Genomic DNA, 15923 nt, shown 5'->3' with positions numbered 1-15923 from the left:
GAGTATGTGAATGTATTCTGTTAACAACAACAACAACAACAACAACAACAACAACGTAATAGTAAGTAATATCTACTGGGTGCCAGTGACTGTGCTAAACACTATGAACATTTAATACTCGACAACTCATTGAGTTAGGTACTATTACCATTCCTTTTCTACAGATGAGGAATTGATTGGACAGATACTATTACTAAACTGTTACTGCTGTTACCACCACCATCACCGTCACCAAGATGGATGGAAACAGGAAATGGCCATGTACAGGGAAATCAATTAGTAGTAGTTTATTTTAATTTGGGAAATGAGCACTAGGCTGGAGAAGAAAAGAGAAAAGGATTCATCCCGAGACTGTCTAAGATAAATAATAGGTTTTGTCCCTGTGAAGCAAGCCACTTTCATTTCCTAGGCAATTTATCACTCCTTCTGAGCATCCCTCATATTTACCGGCCTTTTCTTTGGTCTTCAAATTGCATCTACATCCTCAAATGATAGCACAAATATTGCCCTGCAAAGTGAAGTGGGGATTGAAAGGACTGATTCAGCTCGGGACATGGGAGAATGGTGATGCTATTTACCCAGATGGTGAGTTGGGAAAGGGAGGTCATCAGGAATATGAAATCATGCAGTAAGAAGAAAAGGGGCTGGCTTGGTGGCTCAGTGGTTAAGTGCACATGTTCCGCTTTGGGCGGCTCAGGGCTCACTGGTTCAGATCCCAGGTGCAGATGTGGCACCATTTGGCACGCCATGCTGTGGTAGGCGTCCCACATGTAAAGTAGAGGAAGATGGGCACGGATGTTAGCTCAGGGCCAGTCTTCCTTAGCAAAAAGAGGAGGATTGGCAGCAGATGTTAGCTCAGCGCTGATCTTCCTCAAAAAAAAAAGAAGAAAAGTTCACTTTTAGATGTACTGAGTTTCTTCAAGTTGATGCTTGGACTTTGGGAGAAAACCAAACGAGGAGTTTCTAGAGATAGCAAAAGACTTAGGCCTGGGGCTTTGGTGAATGATTCAAGCTCAAGCATCTATCTGGAATTCTTCAGCATGGTGGTAATGGTTAACACCACTAAAATGGATCAGATCTTTGAGGTGGTGAATAAAAAGAAAGAAGGGTGACGTAGTTAGTCTTGCGGGTGCCCACAGCGAAGAGGCTGAAGGGGGATTAGGAGCTTAATTACATATATGGCATTGAACAGCAATGATTTTCAGAGTGCTTTTCAAACAATCATTTCCCACAAAGTCTCCACCAAATCTGAATGACGAAACTTTTGAGCTCACAATATTCTTTCAGTCTATAATCCTAAAAACTGATTTATTTTAGGCTTACATGCTATTGCAAGGAATATGCTGGTCTAAAGGATAGTATTATTATCTGTTATTTCCTCTGAAGTTGAAATTCATTCAAAACATACTACACAAGACAAGTAATCCAATGGGGGGGAAAAAGGAGAATAATTATATCAAATAACTGAATTCCAAGAAAAATCACTGTGAGACTAGCTTCCAGGCAGCCAAGGCAAAAAGTGAACATGGTGAATTAACTAGATATTGTTCCATGCAGATTTTTTGAAACATGGGTGATTAGCAGTGTCACATGGATCCTCCCTCACCTGGGGATTCTGATGAATGGGTCTTACATGGGGACTGGGAAGCCGTGTATTTTTAAAAAGTTCCCCAGGGGATTTTGAGGATTAGTAAGACTTGACAAGAACTCGTCTAATAAAGGAAACATATCAGTTCACAGGAGAGAAAACCTTCTTCCTAGCTCTGAAATCTGAAAGAGATTTTGTTCCACGGACACTGAGGAACACTGACTAATAAAACAGACACTGTTCTCAACAGCATTTTAAAAAACCCCAGATTTTATATGTGTGTATCTCACACTGACCTTTGATAAAACAAAAACCAATAAGATAATACTAAATCATAATTCTGTTGATGTGGAAAAGAACCATCTGGGTTGATGGAAAAAATTATATTGTTGGTCCTCTTCAGAAATTCTGATTCAGTAAATTTGGGCAGGGAGCAGAAATTTGCATTTGTAATCAGCGCCCCAGCTGATAGTGGAGCAAGTGGTCCAAGACCACATTTGTGCCTCGAGAGAATGGATGGTTAACAATATTCCTTACAAGTTTCAGATTTAGATATAAAATCCTGAGATACACCATTTGTGATAGATATTTTTGCCATTTTTGAAAATCGAGGCAGGGAAAGGGAGCAGGATGAAGCGACTTCCACAAAGTAGGCAGGGAAGACTTTTGGGGTATAAAACCAGAGAGCTGCTTCTAGTGAAAGTTTTTCTTCAACCCTTGGGAAAATATTAAAATCTTATAGAATCATGGGAAAAAACATATGGGAAAACTGACTGACTAGTCTTTTGGTAGAGATCCACTTTACTCAAAACACTTAAGTACCAAAGATATCACAGTATTAATATAATCGTGCACAAAATAAGGTCATAGACACGTATCTTGAATTGCTGCAACCTAACATAGTTGGAAACCTCTGATTTGTAGCAACACATGCTTCTCCACAGTAGTCTTCTTTTTCAAATACATCAGGAAAAAATATTGTTTTTTTCAGAGGAGGGCTTCTTTGTGGTCATTAGCCATCTCAAACTTTAAAGCACTAGTAAAAATAAGTGAGGGAATCTGTCATGTAAGTGTTAGCTTTCCCGCAGATTTTGTAGTGGGTAACTTGGCCAGCCATAGAGAAAAGGTGGTGTTGGCTGCAGACTCTGAGACATACAGGCAGAGTCCTCTTGTCTTTACATTGGCTAGTTACTAAATCCTAATTCAATTTAGACCCAATATGAGAAACTTGAACTATGATAGGTCTTTACTACTCTACCATGCTGTGACTGGAAAACACAGCTGGGATCTCCATAGAGATATGAATAGCACTCTGCTGGATTCAGGTAGCCTGGGGTCTAGTTCTCTTCAGATGGTTTTCATACCACAGTGAAACATTAAATGTCACAGAGGTCTCTGACTCCAGTTCACCTGAATTCTCCAGGTCCTTCAGTTTAGATACTAGGTACAGGATTTCCTCTTAGGGAAAACTATACGCTTGAGGATTGTATCCATTAAGGAACATGAACTTAAAAATTCCTATCCTTAGGCCTAAGGCAACATTCAATAAGCTTGTACCTCTCATCGTTTCCGATTCCTGATAATTTTTTTAAAGATTTTATTTTTCCTTTATCTTCCCAAAGCCCCCTGGCACATAGTTGTGTATTTTTAGTTGTGGGTCCTTCCAGTTGTGGCATGTGGGATGCCACCCCAGCATGGCCCAATGAGCGGTGCCATGTCCCTGCCCAGGATTCGAACCAGCGAAACCCTGGGCCGTGGAAGCGGAGCGCGTGAACTTAACCACTTGGCCACGAGGCTGGCCCCCCAATTCCTGATAATTTTTGCAGGAGAAAATTCTAGGACAAAAGTTTCTCCTCCATTGGACTAAAGAGTTGAAACTCAACCATTGCATATTGTCAGTATTTTGACATTAAAATGTTTCATTTGTGGGGCTGGCCCCGTGGCCGAGTGGTTAAGTTCGCGCACTCCGCTGCAGGCGGCCCAGTGTTTCGTTGGTTCGAATCCTGGGCACGGACATGGCACTGCTCATCAAACCACGCTGAGGCGGCGTCCCACGTGCCACAACTAGAAGGACCCACAATGAAGAATATACAACTATGTACCGGGGGGCTTTGGGGAGAAAAAGGAAAAAAAAAAATCTTTAAAAAAAAATGTTTCATTTGTATCAAACTAATAAATGTACCTAACTTAAAAATTAAATAGTACCAACAGGAAAACCATTTTCTCACTCTCTTTCTCTTTTTAAGATATTTCTTCTGGTGTTAACCAATAAAACGCTTAGACTTCTATTTCTTGATTTGTCAATTTGCCTATTGACTTTCTATCATCCTAGATGATGAGATGATTTAGCATTCTCAATCTCCCACTTCCTTTCCTTTATTATCCTTTAACACATTTTTTAGTCAGTGTTTACATTATTGTCTATGTAAAATCGCAGAGTCAGGGAGTATTTCATAATTAGTTCCTTCCTCATGTAGCTTTTGTTTTTTGGAATCAATAACTGCCTCATTTTTTCCCACCAGTGTAGCGGTCTAGTAACTGGTCCTTGTTTCAACTGCCCAATTAGAGCTGTTGTATGACCACCAGCAGTGGTTTGCCCCCCAAATTCAAACCTACAGATGATTTCTCAGTTCCACATCCCCCCCCGGGAGAGCTCTCTGAAGCCCCCACCTCCCACGGGTGCAATCTGGAGCAGGCTTCGGCACCCCTTTGTCTTAGAACTTCCTTTTGACATTTTCCTTGTTGGATTTACTATTTCAGTTGCATGCCTTCCTTCTTGTTTTTCTGGAGTACATTATTGAGCAATTCCCTAAAGGGAGGCGCATGGCAGATAGACTTTTTGAGTAGACTTTTTGAGTTCTTACATTCACATGTGATCGATAGTTTGGCTGGTTATAAACTTCTAGGATACAAATAATGTCTCCCTCAGATTTTTGAAGGCAGTGTGTCCTAATATTCATTGAAAAAGCCAGTGCCATTTCGATTCATGCCCCCTTCTAAGGGATTCCAAATCCCCAATCCTACCACCATACCCACAACTTGGAAGCTTTTAAGAGCTTCTCTTTATCCGGGATGTTCTGAAATTCTGTAATGGTATGACTTGGTGTGGACTGTTTTCTCTTTTTCACATTGTTGGGCACTAAGTAGACTATTTCAATTGAGACTCATGTCCTTCAGTTCTGGGAAATTTCCCTGTAATTCTTCTTTGATAATTTCTGCCTATTTTCAGTTCTTCTCTCTTTTCTATTTTCCATCTTTGTTTTTCAAACACTTGATGAATTTTGTTTTCCAACCTTTCTATTTATTTTGGTTACATATTTTTACTTTCCAAGGCTTTTTCATAAAGCTACTTTTCATAGTATCCTGTTCTTGCTTCACAAATTATAATAGCTTCCCTTATCCAAGGATACTAATAATTAAAAATTTTTTCTCTACATTTTCTTTTTTCGTTACTCCTGCTTGTTTTGCTCTTTCATTTCTGATGATCTTTGGATTTCTGTTTATATTAAGAGATACTGATTGGAAACTGTATCTATGTGTGTGGGTGGGAGTATCGGAGGATGTGTCAAATTGTAGGTTTCACTGGCGAGAGATGTGGCCATTCTGTTGGAGAACCACATACAACTGTATGTGGTTTTTTCCTCTAGATCATTCACTGTCTGTCGAGACGAAATTTCCAATCGTCTACCTGGCATTCATCGACTTGGAAGCCGCTGTTCTGTGGACAGGTGAGGAAAGGGGAATGGAGGTCTACTGTTGTGACTTTCACTTAACTTTTTTTTCTGCTTTTCACCTCCAAGAATAAACTTTGGTTTCTTTTTTGGGGTGGTGGCTACCTGGCTGTGTAGCACCAGTGCACATATAAGCTTTCAACAATCCAACTTTTAGAACAGAGCGGTATCCCCAGCTTCAGCAGGGCCTGGTGCCTGCAAGGCCTAATCTCAGAGGGCTGTCAGGGTGAAGGGGCTCTCCCCGCTCCTGCAAACATTTTAGGCTAGAGTTTTGTCACTGCCCTAGCTCCATCTGCTGTCTTTCAAAATTTTATTTAAATCTTTGCATTCTCCTTTTGCCCTCTGTCCTCTCAGGTTTATACCTTTTACTACTATTTTTTATCTGTCTGTCTTTTTACTTAATATGTATTTTTTTTTTACTGGGTCTTGGAAAGGAGTAGCAATGAACATATGGTCAATCCGCCATAAATAATCAGCACTAAGAATTACATTTTCAAAGAATAATGTTTAATATGTTTTTAAAAACTGCCTATAATGTTAATGGCTTTTAATGTGGATTTGTTGGTGATTCAAAATTTCAGCATTTATGAGCAATCCTTCAGGATAAAATTGGCAATAAGCAGTCACTTGGTTGAGAATTTAATGTTGTACAATGGATAAAATAAGCATAAACAGTACATAAAACAAGAGTCTTCATTTAATGCTCTTGCCCTTTTTTGGGATACTCTCCTGGGTGCTGTACCACCACTCTCCCAGGGATTGTCCTATCCTTGAGCAAGCTTTCTTAATCTTCCTTGCTAACTTCCCTTCCTGTATACCCACCCCAAGGTCTTCTACACACGCCTCTCCATTGCTTTAATTGCAACCTCAGTGCTGAGGACTTCCAAATACCTCTAACGCAGATCTCTTTCCAAAGCTTCTCTGTACCTTCTATTTTCCCAGTGGTCATGTGCCTCCTCACTGTTTTGGGGGACTAGCATGGGAGATCCTATGAGACTGGCTCAGGCCTTTTATTTTGATTAAAATATTTTATTATGTATATTTTGAATAGGCAATACACTCAACTCCAAATTCAAAAGATATAAAAGGGTATATTGTGACATTTCCACCCCATCTCCTGTCCCTCGGCTACCTGTAAGTTCCCCTCCTGGGAGGTAATCAATGTTATTGGTTTCCTATGTTTCTGGTATCTTTCTAGAGACATTTTATGCATACACAAGTTAATACAGTTATATATGCCCCTCCTCCATTCTCCACTTTACTTTCAAATGTTTCAAAAGGCCCAGCACGAGTATGGCTGGAACTAAGACTTTCACCATCAATATTTCAAATATTGAACTTTTTTTTTCTATCAAAACATCCTTTAGGCATTCCCAAACATGGAATAAGGGGAAAAGACTGATAATGATGAGTTTTCCTGCGCCAACAATGCCTGGGAATCAGTAGCAAGTTTCATGCTGATCCATTGCTCTGGTAGGCACAGAGAGACTCACAAGGGAGGGGATACTGATGGATAGTGCTGGCAGAACTTAAGAAATATCTGCACTTGAATCTTTTCTCACTTTCTCCAGGATTCCAGCTTCCTTGCTACTAGCCAACTTTACTGACTTTTTCTTGAAGTGACAATCTGGAGATATGAAAATATTCCCAAATAACTTAAATACTCAAAAAGTCTCACAGAAACAGAGAGAAAAAGATTCAAGTTGCACGCAGTTGGCCCAGGCATGCTGTGAGCTACTACAGAGAGCTCTGTTTTACACACATTGGAAAGAAACGAAAGCTATTCAGTGAGGAATCAATATTGGTTCAGAATCTTCCTGTGACACTCTTCATCTGAGAACAGACCTCACCCACTCTGGCACAGGGGTAGGCACACGACCAAAGCTGGACCAGACCACTGGGACCAGCCTAAGGAATGGGTAATTGGCCACTGAGTCCTTCGCCTAGGATTTCCCAAACTCAAGCTGGAAGAACCAGCATTTCCTGCTGGTTATGGAGAGGTTAGGATACGTGCCCAGAGCGGCCCATAGCCATGTCCCCTGCTACGTGAGTCGCCAATCTGCCGTGGGGCCTCTGACCCGCAAGAAAGAGAGGCGAAGGTTTGGGGTTCTATTGATGGGATCCAAATCTTCATTCGTGTTCATAAGCCTGGCTCCACTCACATCCTTCTCAGGTTGGTTACATGCCCTGACCGACTTCTTCCCATTTGCTTAAGCTAGCTGAAAATAAGCCTGCAACAAAATATATCCTATGTAGCTCCAGCTCCGTATATCTAAGTGCATACTAGGTATCTCCCTCTGCATGTTCCTCCGTACTTCAAACTCATATGCCTAGTACAATGCATCTTTCCTCCTTTTCCCACTCCGCCTACCCCATTTCCTGTATTCTCTCATCCTGATTATCAAGTTAATATCTACCCAGCTGCCTAAGCCAGAGATCTAGAGCTCTACTAGCCTCCCTTCCTACTTAATCCCCAGCTCTCAAGATCTAATTGGTTTCTAAGTCCTATTCCTTTTCTTAAATATTTCTCCTATCCGTTACCCTATCTTCTGCTACCTTTGAGACCCCTCTGCTGCTTTTTTCTCCTTCCCCCACTGTACTGAAAAGGCCAAATCTCAGGGACCACCAGAAGCTGAAGCTATAAAGGCAGAGGTGATGACAAGGGGAATGTACAAACTCTTGAGTAAACAGAAAATGGGTAAGCAGAAGCTATGAGTAACTCAAAACTACTGGGCATATTGAATGGAGGGTAAAGTAATTGTCCGGAGTGATAGAAACAAAAAGAGGAATGAAATCACCATAATGGCTGGAGACAAACTCTTGCTGTTGAGGAGGCAACAAACTCCTACTACAACTGCCCTGAACCAGGCCTGCTTTCCAATTCCTAAATTATGTCTACTCCAGCCTGTATGAAGCATGCGTGGATGAGAGTCCATTTGTTCCTGTGAGATTTCTGTGTTCTTATCCCTATTACCTTAACCCACAAACACTATATAGTTTAGCCTTATTAATTAGTTCCCCCAACCATGTGATGCTCTGCCATATCTTGTTTATGTGCATACACTATTTCTTCCAACTGAAACAATTCTTCTCATCTCCCAAATATCCCTAACTTCTTCACCTGGCTACCACTTACTCATCTTTTATGATTGAGCTCAGGCTCCTCTAAGCAGCTTTCTATAACCCAACCAGGTTAGATACTCTTCCTTTACTCCAAACAAATTTAATGGTACTGCACATTGGAATTCTGTGTCTCCACAACTAGAATATGAGCTTCTTTTGAGAGCAGAGATGCTATTTTGCTCTCCTTTGTATCCTCAGCGCCTGACCCCAGCAGATACTTAGTGAATGCCATGGTTTTTGCTAAAGCTCAGTTGCCTCGACTCTTTCAAGAACCAGTAAGTTTAACAGTCTTCCATCATCACCCCTCTTCCAATAGACCCACTTGCAGCTTGAAGTGTGCCAGGCTATTTAAAAAGACTATGATATGTAATCATGGCTTTGTGCATATTTCCTCAGTTCAGGAATTCAGTTCAGAATCCTCATCCCTGTCCCCCAACTCCCTCCAAGAAGGGAAGTACGAAGACCAGAGTTAAGGGTTATTGCAGTTGTCCCGGCAAGAGAGGATGATGGCCTGGCCTAAGGAGTACTGGCGCAGTAAGAGGTAGTGATCAATTCTAGAGGTAAAATAGTTAACTACTTGGTGAAGAATTGGATGTGGGATGACGGAGGGGGGATATCAAAGATGACTACTGGGTTTTCTGGTTTAGTCAACTGAATGGTGCTTTTATTCAAAGAGAGAGGAAAGAATGGAGGAGAAGCAAGTTAAGAGTTTAACTAAACATTCACATATCATATAATCAGATTTCTTCTTGTCTGAATTTCGCTGCTGTGTGTTGTACTTAGGGAATGGGAGTACTGATTTTGTCTTTATTGGTGGTGGTGTTGGGGAAGACACTTACAGTTGTTATTATTTTTTAATTTACCACTTTAACCATTTTTAAGTGTACCATTCCGTGGCATTAAGTACATTTACACTGTTCTATACAGTCATGACCACCACCCATCTCCAGAACTTTTTTCATCTTCTCAAACTGAAATTCCTTACCCACTAAACCATAACTCTCCATTTCTCCCTCCCCCAAGTCCTTGGCATCTACTATTCTACTTTCTGTTTCTATGAATTTGACTACTTTAGGTATGTCATAAAAGTGGAATGATATAGTATTTGTCCTTTGGTGACTGGCTTAAATCACTTAGCATAATGTCTTCAAATTTCACCCATATTCTAGTACATATTAGAATTTCCTTCCTTTTCAAGGCTGAATAATTTTCCATTGTACGTCTATACAACATTTTATTTATCCATTCATCCTTCAATGTACTCTTAGGTTGTTTCCACCTTTTTGGCTATTGTGAATAATGCGGCCATGAACCTTGGTGTACAAATATCTGTTCAAGTCCTTGCTTTTAATTCTTTCGGGTATATACCCAGAAGTGGAATTGCTGGATCATATGGTAATTCTATGTTTAATTTTTTGAGGAACCACTATACTGTTTTCCATAGCAGCTGCACCATTTTACATTCTCATCAGTAATGTACAAGGGTTCCAATTTCTCCATATTCTCCTCCAACACTTTTCTGTTTTTGCTTTTTTTTGATACTAGTTATCCTAACTGGTGTGAAGAAGTATCTCATTGTGATCTTAATTTGCATGTCCCTAAAGATTAGTGATGTTGAACATCTTTTCATGTGCTTATTGGCCATTTATATATCTTCTCTGGAGAACTGTCTATTCGATTCCCTTGCCCATTTTTGGATTGGGTTGTTTGTTTTGTTTTCTTGTTGTTGAGTTCACAGTTATTTTGTAATGTGGAATGGTTTCAGGAATATAACAGGTTTCCAGGGCATGAGAATAAGTGTTTAGAATAATCTGAAAGGGGTAGGGACTTTGGGAAAAGGGCCAGAAAGAGGTGAGGATCTCAAAGAAAGTTGACCTCGCTTGAGTTATATACCTGACTTTTAGTATATAATTCATATATATGCTGATGACTATCTATATAGTAAAGCCTACACTTGGAAAGTAAGTTGGTTATACTAATGGATTACAGAAATAATTATTTATTCTATAATGCCTTTAACTGGGAATTTAATACTTTTTGATTAGCAAAAATTGATGTGCATAAATCATTTGTGGGATATCATTATAAGAAAATACACGTGATACAGAGCTTTAGAATTAATACATAATCATGACATAATTGATAGAAACATGAAAACAAAGCTCTTATCTACAGATGTAGACAAAGGTTGTAGAAAAGGAAGGATTACATAGAAGTCTGTGCTGCTAACTGAAGCAGCTAGAGAAAATAGTACATGGGCCAATGGTAATAGATAACTAATCTCCAAGAATAATATCCACTTTAAATTACATAAATTTTACTATTTTTAATGTAACCATTTTACATAATCTATTGAAACTGGATACAATGCTGGATTCTGAATTTTTGGTAAAATGTTGTAAGACCTAGGTTAAATAAATAACCTGTATGATAAATGTGAAATGTGATTTATATATTTTATAATAAATATACATCATTTTAAAGTGTATCTAGGGTTATTTTCAATGCTTTATACTCTATATTCTCTGTAAATAATTAATAGTTAAGAAAACATACCATTCTCTAAAAACAAAACAACAAAATCATCCATTAATCTGACACTAAAGATTAGCTTTCCATTTCTTGTCAGGATCCATGTTGCTAACTGTGGAAAGAAAATTAGAGAGTAAAAATTTAACAACTGATAAGCAAATTCCCTGGATTTTAAGCTATCTTGTGCCTAGAAAAGGCATTCATTCCTAAAATAATTTTGTTGCTCAATTCAGAGTTGGTATGTTTTTTGTACATGTAAAAACATTGCTGAAGCTTCTACACAAAATTCAATCTTTGAACCTCTCAATTTTAAGGATCAAACTTCTACAAGGATTATTAATTTGATGAATTAATCTAACACTAGTAAACAATTATAGAATTCCTGCTGGAATATCTTTGCGTTTACTACTTTTACTACTGCTAAAACCTTTGGCTGTTCTCGAATCTTCTACGTGTAAAATTCTTCGTGGCCTTGTGGTCTGGGAGAAGAGAAGCTGTCCTCCTGCTTTTGACCATCATTTTGGAGGGTGAGGACTGGAACCCTAAACAAGATTCTAATTCCTGTGGGAGCTTTTGGTTCCAATTTGTGGTCCACCTGCCTTTTGCTACTAACCGTTCTTTAGTGCCTGTCTCTCCAACTTACTGGGATATTCAAAGGAGAACTCTGATGGGTGTTATTTTTCCTAAAAGGAAACTAGTTTGTTTGTAAAAAACATATTGTAAATGCTGGTAATAAAAGAATTAAAATTTGGAAGTATACTTACATATCTTGCCTTCTTTTTCTAATTTCTTCAAATGAAGCAAGAGATTACGTTCAGCCATTTTATATAAATGCTCAGGAGTATTCTAAAAGAAACACCAGAGTGAAAAAAAACATTTCTTTTTAAAAAAAGAACAGAGTTAATCCTTTTGAAACTTTTAAAGAAAAAATGCAACAGAAGAGAAAATTTTAGCTTAAATACATTTTTATATAGTAATAACCAAAACAATTTCACTGTGTACATGTGTTGCTTTAGGCCACTATATTCTTATACACATTCCTATGGATAAAACAGACTGTAAGCTCCATAAAGATAGCAGAAGTATGTTTTGTTCACTACTGAATACCCAGTGCTTAGCATAACATCACACAGTAGAAACTCAGTATTTTATGAATGAATAAATAAATGCAAAAATTAATCTAGATACTTTTGATGATGCTACAGACAGCTGGCTCTGTGGTTTATTTATTAGGTTACACGATGATATCTCTGCACATTTCTCTTGGTTATCTCACCTCTCTTCTCATTTGGTTTTCATCCTGGATAGTCTTCCTTGGACTTCTCTTAAACATTGATGTTTACAGTGAGTTGTAGCACTGACTCTCCTCTTTCTAGTCAACCAACTTGCCATAGCAATGTCACGCATTAATGGTTCCAAATATAAGCCTCCAACCCTAAACTCTCCCTTAAGCTTCAGAACCATACACTCTTATCGATCAGTGTGATCTTCTAGATCGCATTCTGTGACTCCCCTGCCTAAGATCCTTGAGTGGTCACTCCCAGATTATTGGCTTATTCCCCAGTTTTGTAGAATGGCAGTGAAGGCTTCCCATGATCTGACCATGCCTGCCCTTCCTGCCCATACACATATGCATCTTGTGCTCCAGTCACATGCAGTTTCTTTGTGGGTGTCCAAACACAAACAATGCTCTTTCATCACTCTCAGCGTTTGAACACATCTTTCCCTCCATATGAGCGACTTCCTTTCTCCTGTTCTCTGGCCTGGGAAACGCTGGCTCCTTCTTCCAGATTCAATTAAATGATTAAGTTTCTGAAGCTTTTCCAGACAAACCTCATTTCCCTGCATCTTCATCAGGTAGCATTTATTCCTCTTTCCTTTATGCCCTGACATACTGTGTATAGGCCTTGGAGGAAGCTTGGTGTGATTGAAAAAAACAAGACCTGAATATCTGACACCTGACATTTGAGTATATGACATCTGACAGTTGCATGCCTTTGGAAAAGTTACTTAGCTCATACATTCTGAGTCTGTTTTTCAATCTATTAAATTGGAATAAGAGTATCTTTGTGCAATGAAAATTTGAGGTATTTGTATTAAGTACCTCAAATTATATTTGTAAATGTAAAGCATTTAGTACACAACAGCATGCTCAACAAATGGAAGCTCTGATGACAGAGTCAGGATTACAAGTATCTGTTGAAGGTGAGGGGTTCTTTATCTATCAAGTCAGTCTCCTCACGTTCTTTTACTGGTACCCTCTCCTCTTCCTCCATCGTTAGGCACTGCCGCTGCTTTTCACTGCTTGTATCCCAACTTCTGTCTCTAGCAGATTACCCCTTCTCATTTGCTACAGGCTAGGACATCTGATAATCAAGATGGTTGGAATAATACGTAGATCATTGCAAAACAATCACCAGGCTGTTCATAACAGTCTCGACTACAGAATGAAGTATATAAGGTTCAGTCATGGCTCAGAATGGTTATTTTTGTTCTCCAGGACAGTTTTTGTTTGTCTAACTTCTGTGTTCTAGAAAGTGGAGATTCCTGGTCTGAAATCTATACAAGTGGCGTTACCTATAAAATTAACAGAGTTATTCTGTTCTGGGATGTGATAAGTTTACCATATCTATAGTCTATTAAAAGATTATTCTAATAAAATTGTGGCTATGTACAAATAAGATAAAAATTACCTTGTAAATAATTTTTACAAGCTCCATTGCTGTAAATGATTCTTGAAAGTTCTCACTAAATATCGTAAGAATTTGCTGTTCTCGCACATTTCTGTGAGAAATGTATTGTAGAATTTTAGCTTCAGCATTATGGATTACTGGGCCATGTCCTGAATTAGAATAATTACGAAAATTATTTCAACTAGATAAAACATATTAAGCACAAATGAAGTTAATTTACTCTATTTAAAAATAATTCATACGTTGTATTGAAAAAGCATAATAAATACACAACCAATATGAATTATTTGATTACTATACAGGTATAAAAGATTGAAAAATTATGTACAATGCCAACATTAGAGAATTATGTAAAATAAAACCTATATAAAAGGTTATTGGGTACATTACAAAATATAAAATAAAAATTTAACAACAAAAATATAGCAATGAAAACAGTAACGATAGGTAATATTTACACAGTGCTCATTATTTGCCAGGCACTGCTCTAAATGCTTAATATACATCATTCTTACAAGAATCCTGTGAGGTAGGTACTCTTATTATTTCTTTCTATAGCAGCAGTTGAGGCGCAGGGAGGTAAACAGCCCGCCCACAGTTACGCAGCTAAAGCGGGGGGAGCTGGAGTTCTGACTCAGGAGCTTCTAACTAGTCTATGCTCTTCACCACTATACTACACTTATAAAAGATGGAAAAGGGGAATGTAAAAAGTAGCTTCATGCAAGTGACCAAGAGCTATTAAAAGTCCATAAGAACCACAGTAGAACTTGAAGAATCTTATGTATATAGGCCAGGAATTCAGAAATGTTGCCAACCTAAAGTTGTACTGAAATTTACTTGCTCTTTAAGACAGTGCAAATTAATATAGTACACAAGTCTGCAAGAGGGAGGTTTAAAATAGCCAGAAGCAGGCTGACCTATTATCACGTAAAGAACATGGGCTTTGGTTAGAATATCCACTCTGACTTACTAGTTATGTGGCTATGGAAGTCTCTCAATCTCTGAGATTGTTTCTTCAGCTGTGCAATGAGGACACCGCTACCTACTTCACTGGGTTTTTGGGAGGGCGACAGCTGCAAAGGTCCCTGCACAGAGCTTGGCAGGTAGCAGGCTTTAATGGACGGTAGCTATGACTACAGAACATAATTTACATATAAACTCCTGCTGTGCTAATAAGCTAGTACACCGATTCATTAAAGCAAAGACTCTAAGAGCCTTTCCTAGGAAGCCTCTCATTAGCTTTGCTTGAATGTGAGTGCATCAAACGTCTACTCTCTCCTCTTTAAAAATAGCTGTCAACTTCCAGTCCTTTTATGTCATAATATTAATCCGAATGCCCAGCTCCACGGTATGTTTCCTGTCTCCTCAGCAGGAGAAACTCATGAGAGAATATAAGGGTATTGAACACACTGTATTTACAGATCTTTTCATAGCTTTTTGGTTAGGAACGAGTTAGAAGGACTTAAAACATTAGGTAACCCAGTCTCTTTTTCCTTCTGGGCCCTCTTGCTGGGTCCTGTGTCTTTCTTGGCTTTTAAGATGGAGGGTAGATTCACATTGTAGAGCAGTGCAGTGATAACAACAGGTTTCTTTTTCTAGAGAATCAAAATAAATATACGGTTTTACAGTTGATATGGAAGCTACTGATAGTTCAATAGTGTGAGTTAAAAAACTAAAGCTCACAGGTCAAAAGTTACCCAAGGTTACAGGGCTAAAATGTGGTCCACAATGTAAATCAAGTTAACAAAACTGAAGATAGCTTATGGAATGAAAAAATTTTCCTGTTCCAATATAACTTTATTTCCTTTGTTTAACAGTTCCATTGATACCTATGTAGATGTTAAAAAATAACCCTCATATCTTTATAAAGGTTATTAATATAACTCTTGGCCTTCTTTTTAATTGCATGGCTGGACAAGACTTACCAGTATAATTTAAAGAAGCTGTTCATATGTATCTCTTCAAAACTGAAAACAGAAAGAACTCACACACAGACAAACCAAAATGAATCTTCCTCATTATGTGACACAAATGGTTTTTGCTAGTAAAAAATTACCCACCTGGATATATAATATCAGCTTTGATTTTCAATAACTCTCTTAGGGAGTTCATATAATCATAGAGGTCTTCAAATACAGTTGTTCCTTCCCCTAGGATGCAATCTCCAGAAAAGACAGCATTTTCCTCTTCTAAAAGTAAAGCCATGTGATCATCAGTGTGGCCAGGTGTGTATATAACTCTGGTTGAAAGAAGAAA

General features: G+C 38.5%; 1 protein-coding gene across 2 annotated transcripts in view; it reads right to left on the bottom strand.

The window, feature by feature from the left end:
• Window positions 1-272: 272 nt before the first annotated feature.
• Window positions 273-15923, bottom strand: part of LACTB2 (lactamase beta 2) — a 36460-nt gene continuing 20809 nt past the window's right edge. The window contains exons 4-7 of one of the 2 annotated variants that reach the window (XM_008518950.2): window positions 15728-15906; window positions 13668-13816; window positions 11739-11820; window positions 273-866 (exon numbers count right to left, since the gene is read on the bottom strand). In XM_008518950.2, coding sequence (XP_008517172.2) covers window positions 856-866; window positions 11739-11820; window positions 13668-13816; window positions 15728-15906 — 421 coding nt within the window. In that variant the 3' untranslated portion in view covers window positions 273-855. Of the gene's footprint in view, window positions 867-9076; window positions 11087-11738; window positions 11821-13667; window positions 13817-15727; window positions 15907-15923 lie in introns of those variants that run through there. The other variant, XM_008518949.2, reaches the window with a different exon arrangement.

This window comes from Equus przewalskii, chromosome 8 (genome assembly GCF_037783145.1).
Source record: "Equus przewalskii isolate Varuska chromosome 8, EquPr2, whole genome shotgun sequence".
Lineage (NCBI taxonomy): Eukaryota > Metazoa > Chordata > Mammalia > Perissodactyla > Equidae > Equus > Equus przewalskii.
Note: the sequence above shows the minus strand (reverse complement) of the source record. Positions and strands in the feature narration are given on the sequence as shown.